This window comes from Papaver somniferum, chromosome 11 (genome assembly GCF_003573695.1).
Source record: "Papaver somniferum cultivar HN1 chromosome 11, ASM357369v1, whole genome shotgun sequence".
NCBI classification, from domain to species: Eukaryota; Viridiplantae; Streptophyta; class Magnoliopsida; order Ranunculales; family Papaveraceae; genus Papaver; species Papaver somniferum.
The window spans coordinates 7,884,472-7,895,371 of NC_039368.1; the positions used below are offsets into that span (position 1 = coordinate 7,884,472).

The window sequence follows — 10,900 nt, forward strand, 5'->3', positions numbered from 1 at the left end:
TTTCCACATATTAATCTTCTCCACTTTTTAGAAATCGATACAAGATCATATTCTTACTTGGATTCTTCACCCACACTAAAGTGCACTCGAAATTCATAAAAGTTAGTAACCCCGCGACCGCCTTAGTTTGCTCCATTATCTCAATTTTCCATTTTTGATTGTCTTTGGTTTCTGAGTTCATTAAGCTTCCTTTAGAAATCTGATAGCACATGTAAATATATACTATATATATATATATATATATATATATATATATATATATATATATATATATATCAAGTGAATTGCCACCTAACATGTCTACTGCTAACTGAATCATTGATGAACCGACAAAATTCAGCATAAATGAATTAAGAATGCCAAATTGTCACATGAAGTAGGCATGAGAGTAATACACTCTACTCCGGGCGAGATGGAACAAACGGTTAGTTTCTGCGGTCATGTTGAATGGATCATCGGCCATCATGACTCCTTTAAAAGAGGCCCTGATTACCAACTTCTGTACAGCACGAGTGCAGGCAGTTTAACAGATGAAAACCTTGGAATTAGTTAGAACGCTAGTGTCTGTTTTTGGCAAACACTACGTTACTTCGGATTAACAGAAAAAATAGCCGTCAGTTGCTAAGAATAAGATCATCACGTTTGAGCCACATATTACATCTGGGTCAAGGTTTATCGTCTAGGCAGAGTATTACCACTACAGTTACTCTTATCTTCTAGGAAAGACGATTCAAGGGAGATCAGCGTTTCTAAAAAGTTGGACAAGCCTAAAAACATCCCAAACTCTGTTCGGTAGGACTTGTAATCCATGAACTGCCTGGTTAACAATGCTATTTCTAAAGGCACCCCTAGTACCCTACTAATGCATCACATTTGCAGCTTCTGTTACTTTTTGTTTTTTTCTTTAATTAAACATAAGTAAGTAATGTTTAAACCACCTAAATATTATATTTATGTGTCTTTTTAGAGAGATTACTAGGCTGGTATATATAATTGGGAAAAAAATATATCCATTGAAAGAATTTTTACGTGTCATCTGACATTTTTCATCCAAGGATAGATATCAGTTGGTGTTTATATTATAAAACCGAAAACTACTCGACACCCCTCAAAATCCTCCCCCAACTTTTTTCTGTGTAATGGATTTCGATTTGTAGTAGTCTGGCTTTTGTTCTGGGTGGGTGAACTCAGTATACACCGCTCTAATCACACAGACTGACTCGAGTTGGATTAGTACGTAATGAATCCACAGGAGTAGTTTTGGTTACACCATTTCATGGGTCGGTAGATCTTGATGGTTAACTTGTTTGTCAGAAGTTCAGAACCTGTCGGCCGGATAAATTAACATCTAATAGAATGAAATACTTAGAGAAATGGAACCGGAATGAAACATAACCATTTAATAAAATTTCTTATCAGTTATCACCATCATATCGCCCTGGATGAATACTAACAGGAATAGGACTGGAATTAAACACACAACTATTTTATTAAATTTCTTATCAGGTATCACCATATTTATCATCATGGTTTATTCTAATTATTCGCCACATAACTTGTTAAGGTTTTGTAACTTAGGTGTCATCCTTGAAACAATGATGCAAGTTCTATGATTTAATCTTCACCATTTCTTTAACCTGAATTTTCACCCATAGCTGAAGTGTACTCGAAATTCTTAGAATTTAGTACCAAGTTGACCACTATCTCAATTTTTCTATATCGGATCGGCTTTAGTTCTGAATTCGTTAGGCTTCCTTTAGAAATCTGATAGCACATGTAATTATATATGTAATCAACTGATCTACCGCCTAACATGGCTAATGGTAAATGAACCATTGATGAACTAACAAAATGTAGCATAAATGAACTACGAATGATCCACTTGTCACATGAAGTATGCATGAGAGAGTAATAAACTCTCTCCCGGGAAAGATACAACAAATGGTTGCCTACATGCTACAGCTGAGTTGTGCGGTTGCCAACTGCTGAGTTTCTGCGGATCATCGGCCATCATGACTACTTTAAAAGAGGCCCTGGATACCAACTTCTGTACACTAGCACTACCGCACAAGTTCACGTGCAGGCAGTTTAACAGCCGAAAACCTTTGAATAAGTTAGAATGCTAGGGTCTGTTTTTGGCAAACACTATGTTACTTCGGATTAAAAGAAAAAATGCATCGGATTAAAAGAAAGAATAGCCGTCGGTTCATAGGAATAAGATCATCACGTTTGAGCCACATATTGCATCTGGGTCAAGGTTAATCGTCTAGGCAGAGCATCACCGTTACAGTTAAGTCTTATCTTCTAGGAAAGATAATCCAAGGGAGATCAGCGTTACTTAAGTGTTGGAAAAGTCTTAAACTGTTCGTAAAATCGGAGCCTCCCGAATTGTTGTAATCCTTGAACTACCCGGTTAACAATGCTATTTCTAAAGGCACCCTACTTATGCTTCACATTTTTAGCTTCTATTATATTTTGTTTTTCTTTAATTACACATACGTAATGTTTACATACAAATTATTCGTACAGATGTTTAACCATCTCCTTGGAGAACCTAGAATACGGGGTAATAAATCTTCACTCTCAATTGGTGACAATGCAATGGGTAAATTTATATAGTGTAAGATGCATTCCACAATATGCTTACATCTTTCCCTTTAGATGCATCTACATTAATATTTTCATTATTCTGCCGATCCTGATACTCGAGTACTACCAACAAACTTCTGATGAATTTGTTTTCGATGTCGTGCAAAGCATCAAAAACAAAATGTTATGAGCATCGAAAATCAATTTAACTTTACAGTTGCTATTCAACTAAAGAGTGCGTTTTGGTATGAGACCTCTTCCATGTGGCTTTGGACATGACGCACCTTAGGTAGTCCAAGCAATGCAGGCCCTCTTCTCCGACTTGTCAGATCATCAAAAGACTATCAAGAGCGCATGGAAAACTTCTTATATATCAGTTTAGACCTCAGTTTAGCCGAGGTGCATCTGAACAGAGAGATGGCGGTGTAGGAGCTTTGGTCGTTGCCTTTAATGTTTCCATGATACCAGCAAAAGAAGGGCGCTTCCATGGCTCACTACAGTTTACCCAGTTGAATTTAAAATTAGAAACATATCTACCTGTGGGGAGACCTGTGTCTATATATATATATGAGCATATGTGCACGAGAGAGCAAAAGCACCACAGAGACAGAAAGTAAGAATAAAGAGCACAGAATTTCCACTCACTAGACCCAGCAAGCCTTGATTAACTCCCCAACTTGGGAATTTACATTATTTGCCGACTGACCATGAGTCGGTAGATCTGTGACCATTAACTTGTTTGTCACGAAGAAATTCAAAACCTGATAAGCGCGAGCCCAAGTGTCTGCCAGCTGAATTTGGTAAAAAATAAAACGTCTAATAATACGGAATCACTGACCACTATCTCATCACCTTATTTAATCTGATTACATACATGACATGAATATCTGCTTAATTTTCCGGTTGATCTAAATAAATTTTCGCAATTTATATATCTAAATAAATTTTCATTATTTCTAACCTGATTCTTCACCTAAAACTATGGTGTACTCAAAATTCATCGACGGCCTTAGTTTGCTCCACTATCTCAATTTTCCATTTCGCGTTTGTGAATTCATTAAGCTTCTGGTAGAAGTCTGGTATCATATGCAAATATATATGTATTCAAGTGAATTGCCACCGAACATGTCTAATGCTAAATGAATCATTGATGAACTAACAAAATGTGGCATAAATGAACTAGGAACGATCTACTTGTCACATGAAGTAGGCGTGAGAGAGTAATAAACTTTTTTTGTACGGGAGAGAGAGCAAACGGTTGCTGCAGCTGAGTTCTATGACTCCATTAAGTAGGTTCCAGTTGCTAGAAGTAAGATCATCATGTTTAAGCCAAGCATTGCATCTGGCTCAGGATTTTTTGTCTAGGCAGAGCATCATCACCACTCTTACAGTCTTTATCTTCTAGGAAAGACGATTCAAGGGATACCAGTGTTTTCAAAGAGTTGGACAAGTCTAAAACTGCTTGTAAAGACAGAACATCTCAAATTGTGTTTGATAGGACTTGCAATCCATGAACTGCTCGGTTAACACCCTACTAATGCATCACATTTTTAGCTTCTATTATTTTTTTGTTTTTCTTTAATTACACATACGTAATGTTTACATACAAAATTATTTGTACAGATATTATGCCATCTCCTCGAAGGGCGAGAAATTGGAACCTAGAATAGGATGTAATAAATCTTCACTCTCAATTGGTGACAATGCAATGGGTAAAATGATTAACTTTATATGCACACTTCGAAGTCCTGCAAATCATTCAAAACAACATGTTACGATCCCCAAAAATCAATTTTACTTTAGAGGGTATGAGACCTCTTCCCTTCGGGTCTGAATATGACGCACCTAAGGTAATCCAAGCAATGCAGGCCCTCTTCTCCAACTTGTCAGATCATCAAAAGACTATCAAGAGCGCATGGAGAACTTCTTATATATCAGTTTAGCCCTCAGTTTAGCCGAGGTGCATCTGAACGGAGAGACGGCGGTGTAGGTGGTTTGATCATTGCCTTCAATGTTTCCATGATACTAGCAAAAGAAGGACGCTTCCACGGTTCACTGCAGTTTACCCAATTGAATTTAAAATTAGAAACATATCTACCTATATATATATGTGAGCATATGTGCATGAGAGAGCAAGAGCACTACAAAGACAGAAAGTAAGAATAAAGAGCAGAGATTTTCCACTCACTAGGCCCAGCAAGCCTCGATTAACTCCGCAACTTGGGGATTTACATTATTTGGAATGTCAAGCCTTCTATTTTTGAAACCCACCGCCGCTACCACCTACAAGAAGAGAGTCAGAGGTCATACTCTACAACAGATGTCAACGATCTTATTTACAATCAAAATCTTGGGGAAGATTTCTGTTTTTAATCTGCAAATTTCAAAGTATCCCATTCATCTGTACTAGGGCAACAAATAATGAAGCTCGCAGTAAGTGTGCTAATTATAAAGCTCCTTCTAGCAAGTTACTAAAACTCATTTCAGAACTTCATATGCTCGCAGTTTCAGTTCAGATAGTGTCAATTAACAAAATCTTGTCTCATGATCAAAAAAACTTCCCCAATCATTTTTGCAGCTATATTCTAGTTTCACCAAAAAGCAGTAAATACTACCAGTGAATAAGCTCATAAACAAACCTGTGCTGCATTTAAATTAACCCAAGGTGGTTGCATCGTAACAAGCTCCCATAATATCACACCGAAACTGTAAATATCAGACTTCTCATTTGACGGTTCATCGCGGAGAACTTCTGGTGCCATCCACTCGGGCTATAAATAATGGAAAAAAAAACTCAGACCTATATCATGCGTGGATACTGCTTCATCAAAATGAGCAAGAAAAGCATTAAAGAGAACTTACAGTGCCCGCTACTGATTTGGACGATAAAAATGTGTTCGCCTTTAAGCGGGAAAGCCCAAAATCGCACACCTAGGTGAAAGAATAACATTCTAGAACAATTAAATGGAGCAATTAAAGAAAGGACGTCAACTAATAAAATTGAGGAGCAAACCAGTAATGAATAAGCCAGCTAGGAAAACTTATTATATTTGTTTTGGAATCTTCTTTTATAAGAAGAAACTTGGTTTACTACAAATCCCAGATAGCTAGGCAAAGAAAATAATAAAAATCCCCCAACCCAAATGCAAGTAAAGACTAAAAAGGCATTCCACCAGCCGAATAATATAAATAATACTTCCAAGAGGTGGAGATTATATACTATATATCATATACGACATCCATAAATCTCACTCCTACCTTCACTGTGTATTTTTTGTCCACCAGAAGATTTGGAGATTTCAGATCCCGATGAACAATGGGAGGATTATGTCGATGAAGATAATTCATTCCCTTTGCCTGCACAAAGATACCACAATCTTACACAGGTTAACTGAAAGAAAGCACTATACAGTTATATGGTTGGAAGAAAATAATAATAACCTTTATCCAGCTCTAAGGAACAAAACAAACATAATATAAAAATCAGCATTAAAGCATGCACTGTGAGGCATACCACATCAAAGGCCATACTTAATCGACGCTTCTCGTCCAACAGTTCCCTCGAACCAGATTTATGCAAAAGCCTATATAAGCTACCTCTGCAACTCAAAAGGCCAACACCTAATTATTTCAATGAGATGATTTTATTTTATTCTATTTAAGTCGCAAATAGATTTCAAGCCCTAACGATATATAGGAAAAGAAAGATAGGGACCTTGACAAATATTCCGTGACAATGGATAAGTTTGGGGGTCGAGTGACAGCACCCATAAACAGGACAATATTTGGATGCCGCAGCCTTCTCATAATTGCAACCTTGCAGAAACAGAGATATCAAAATTTAGAAACCTCGTATACAAAATAGATGAATGGAAATGCAAAAGGGAATGGAGATTTTGGAAGAACTTGCTGCTAGAAATCAAACATAAATCATGGTCATTTTTCAGATAAGATAAGAGTTTAGCTGCATACCTCCCTAATGAATTCCTTGAAGCGCTCAACATGGAAGTCTTGCTCCATAAGAATCTTCACAGCAACCTCCTGAAAGTGACATGCATCTCATGATTAACAAACAAATGGATCAAAATGTCAAAATCTGATGTAATACTTATGAAGAACGTTAAGATCTATGAGACAAAGACTCTGTTTGGGGACCTGGAGAAGGAATATACTATATATAGTATGTGAGGCAAAGGGTGCCTTTACGACGAAATTGACATCTCAAAGCACTGCATAGCAAGCCTCACCCTTATTTACTTTATTCTGTTATGTCATTCGCCCTAATATATCAAAACCAAAAAATCTCGATAGCCCCATCGAGGCGTGCCAGTATATTTTAGACATGGAGCTGATATTACAAGATGGTGTCATCCAATGCTAATGTTTCTTAGTCAAGTGAACCAAAGTTTACCACATCCATACAAATTCATAAAGACGAAGAAAAAAAAAAGTTCTTGCTGCGACGTAAATGGCAAATGATTTTTTCCTTACCGAACTATTCCAATCAGCACGATGCACCGTTCCAAAAGAACCTGGATGAATTCAATCAGTTAAGTTCAATACAACCGTTATTGCAGAACCAGAATATTCAAGTTTACTGAGTACATCTATGTTGTTCGAGTTAAAGAGCATACCTGCTCCAATTTTCTCCTTCAACTCAAGCTCACTCCATGGAATGTCCAAGTCTTCAATATCAAAAGAAAGATCATTACTCGATCTGCCCTGCATGTACCTTAGATCTCGATTCATATCAATCCTTGGATCAGCCACCGGCACAATTGCTTGTCCATCCCTGTTCCCAGTTGGTGGGGTGTGTTTCAACAGCATAGGATCTCTCAAGTCTACTGAGATAACACTTTCAGCAGGACCAGATGAACTTTGCAGCATGATATCTCCTCTATCACGACTACTGGGTCGAGAAAATCCTTGATGCAGAGGTGGTGTAGAACTTCCATCATTTACACCTGAAACAAAGATTGGACGGTTTACCTGCGCATGCTATATATCAACATTGACTCATCAGGCGTAATGCCTACAATCAGACATGCCCTTCCCCGATCCAAATTCATACATTGTTTGTAATAGTAATTATTTTGCTCAACGAGGAGTGAATAACAACGACATTTACTAATGAGCTAAAACTCCAGTCAGTCCTCGCCTACCACTTTTTTAAGTTTCACTTTTTTGCTGCCTTGATGCTAGCCCATCTAGTCTTTTAGCTGGCCACCTTTTTTAATGCACGCTTTTGGGTTTCAATAGTCCAAACCCGGGCTTTGATGAGTTTTTCGATGCTTTCACTTAAACCCTTAGAATATAACCTTTAGTCCCTACCTATACAGACACTGTTAAAGAAGAGATATGCCGAAGTTGAAAAGACCCAAGGTGGAGGCTGTACTGTAGCATGTGAACAACTCAATTCTTAGTTACTTCTAGTTTTATGATCTGTATTTTCTCCTGTTTAATATTTTCTTCTTTTAGCATTTTGTGGGTAATGATTATTTATTTCTATTTTTCTAGCATTTTATTTTATGCATGTGAGGCTACGCATCGATGCCACGCGTCGCATCGCATTACCGTTTTTTAAAATCTTGACTCCAGCTTGTATGAAGCCAGGAAACCCAAGTAGGTCACCCAGAAACATAATTGCAACAGATATCTAGATAAATTGCACAGCATAAAGAGGCCTAACCTGTAGGAGCATCACTGAAAATAAGATTGATTGACTGACAGTCCTGGAAATACTGCTTGGCCAATGAAGTGAAACTCTCTGTCATTTCAAATGGTTTATATCTTGGAAGACGCAATGGTGAAGCGATTGAGATAGATGATGGGCCATTGAGCAAGGAATCAGGTTCGCATAAGCATCCTGGCTTCCCGAGCAGATCAACTAAGTATTCCCTGACATACATAATGCCAAGGGCGGCATCAAACGGTAAATTTCGTACCATTTCCAGGAAGACAATTTTGATATTTAACAAACACGTATGGTAAACAACATATATTAAGGTGGCAGCAGTAATATCATACCGGTCAAGACCAAACCGCACTAGACAGGAGGCAGCATCATTTCTCCTGCAATACTTGCACCCCTTGGCAATTCGACAAGGTAAATCAATTGTGTCTGCTAAAATCTGGATATTCAGGGAAAAAAATATTTATTAGACCTTTAGGAATTAAGACAGATTTGGTGAAAAGCGAAAATGTAGACTAAACTCACTATGTGCAGTGGTGTGGAAAAGACCAACCTCAACATATAGCAGACTGTACTCAATAATATTTAAAATGAGAAGTTACAAATTTTACTTTGAATAGCAGAGCACGATGCCGGCATACACCAACTGACAGGCTTCCCATTGGGATAACAACGGAGCCTAAGCAATCTTTTAATACTTGGCTACACTCCTTCCAGCGGGAAACCAAAAAATCTTCTCCATTAGAAGCTGTATCCCTTGTAATAACAAAAGAAAAGAAAAAACAGTTACTAAAACCAATTATAGGTAGAGATAATGCACGTTGTAGGATCAGTCTGCAAAACTCACCCCATGTGAATGCAAACGAGCTTGGCAAGCTGATCGACTACCTCTTTTGTGGTAACACAACTCCGAGAAAGACTAATAACTCTATTCTGTAGCTCAATTAAACTGGGATCACTGCTTTTATCGATTAAAACAACTTCAATAGATGAATCACTATCAACCGCCTTAAGTGATTCGATTGTTGGGACCCTACCATGCTCTTGTATATCCGTGCACATCGTCCACACATATGAATCCATCCCATGGATCAAATAAAACCCATCTGGAACCTTGTCAAAGTAAGATAAACAACCATTCACCTGGTACACATGAATTAACATAAGCTATTGCCAACACTTCCAACATACAAGAGTTGAATTTCTATGTAGTAGAAATCTCTTCAAACTAAAATCAAAATGATAACCCACACAGATGTCCCCGGTTTATCTGAATCCGAGTTCTCATTCCATATCATCCATCTCAGTTAAACAACTACAAAAGAGTAAAAGACCAAACTCCTATGAATTCCATACAGAAATCCCGTAAAAATTCACTATATATAACCTATAATCTGAATTCAATAACGATGTAAAAACTATTGTTTCAGCATCAATTTGGGGAAATTAAAAAAAAAAAAAAAAAAAAAACCTAATTTAACAAATTCAAAATCAAAAATCAAAAATCTTACCCAGAACCGATGAGACATAGCTTCAGGCGAAGACGAATTAGTCGAATTTCTGATATTTGATTCATCAGGAACAGGATCCAAGAAATTAGGATCATCAGCGCAAGTAGCTTCAGAAGAAAGTCTTAAAGCTAAAGCCAATTGTAATTGATAACTCTCTTCAGTTTGTTGTGCCCAACTTTTAGAAGTAGTAGATGAAGATCCATTAGTAGCAGCAGCTTCAATTCCACTTTTCAATCTCAATACATCAATTTCTGGATCATTAACCATTGAATTAGACATAGTTGGGATATAATATTCACCAGATAAAGTTTCACCAAAACTACTCCCACTTGATTGCCTTTGTAATCCTAACGATGATGGGAACAATCCGCCGCCGCCCATTCTTCTCTGATCTCCTCCATTTCCATCCCAATTCCCTTTATTCTTCTCACCAGATAAAGATTCATAAAATTGATTCCCACCACCAACACCTAGAGGAGGAAGAAATTTCTTATCATCTTCAGGTGGGAATTGATTGAGTAATGAGTAATTAGTTCTTCTTCCTGGCATTTCCATTGAACCCTAAAAATAAGAGAGGAATTATTTTGGGGATTTCTGAATAAAAAAAACCCTAAATTATTACCTCCATTTTTAGGGTTAATATACAACTGACGAGTAATAAACGGTTTCTTTGTGCTTCAGTGTTCTTGAGAGTAGTTTCTTTTTGCTTCTGAATCGGTTAAGAATTCGGCGTTATTTGCCGACCCGGTGGAGAAAAAAATCAAAAACTTGTTTTTAATTTGTCTCAGACTCTGAACATGTGTTTTTGTGGTAACGTAAGCCAATTTATACGCCCGCTTTTATAATTCCTGTACACTGGACACAGTTCTCCTACAAATTAAATTTCAGTCCCTTGCACAGCAATTAATTTTCCTTTATCGGCGAAGCGTGAGAAAATTCATACTATTGTATTCCAGCATTGCTCCTCCACCCAATCTTTAAGAAATACATTTGGTACGACCACTAGATTTAAATCCAAATGGGCATGCAAAAGATATCCAAAAGGAATCAACATGGTATATTGAACCATTTACACAATAGAAAATCTATACAGTACCAAAGAAGGGAG

The 10,900-nt window shown here is 37.3% G+C and overlaps 1 protein-coding gene across 1 annotated transcript; it reads right to left on the bottom strand.

Moving 5' to 3' along the window:
* Nucleotides 1-4,074: 4,074 nt before the first annotated feature.
* Nucleotides 4,075-10,626, bottom strand: LOC113321962 (serine/threonine-protein kinase CTR1-like). The gene is made up of 16 exons (XM_026569947.1): nucleotides 9,793-10,626; nucleotides 9,129-9,424; nucleotides 8,893-9,037; nucleotides 8,617-8,720; nucleotides 8,279-8,487; nucleotides 7,224-7,553; nucleotides 7,081-7,121; nucleotides 6,562-6,630; nucleotides 6,305-6,405; nucleotides 6,104-6,188; nucleotides 5,848-5,946; nucleotides 5,452-5,520; nucleotides 5,229-5,360; nucleotides 4,778-4,872; nucleotides 4,435-4,644; nucleotides 4,075-4,337 (listed from the first exon to the last, which is right to left on the bottom strand). Exons 1-15 carry the CDS (start codon nucleotides 10,345-10,347, stop codon nucleotides 4,536-4,538), a joined length of 2,439 nt encoding a protein of 812 aa, XP_026425732.1. The 5' UTR covers nucleotides 10,348-10,626; the 3' UTR covers nucleotides 4,075-4,337; nucleotides 4,435-4,535.
* Nucleotides 10,627-10,900: the final 274 nt, after the last annotated feature.

Excerpts from the sequence above, each read along its gene's own strand:
- LOC113321962 (XM_026569947.1), bottom strand. The coding sequence starts at position 10,347 with ATGGAAATGCCAGGAAGAAGAACTAATTACTCATTACTCAATCAATTC. Across the intron at positions 6,631-7,080 it reads GTGCTGATTGGAATAGTTCG|GAGGTTGCTGTGAAGATTCT; the intron begins GTAAGGAAAAAA and ends TGTCACTTTCAG. Across the intron at positions 6,189-6,304 it reads GTCACGGAATATTTGTCAAG|AGGTAGCTTATATAGGCTTT; the intron begins GTCCCTATCTTT and ends TTTGAGTTGCAG.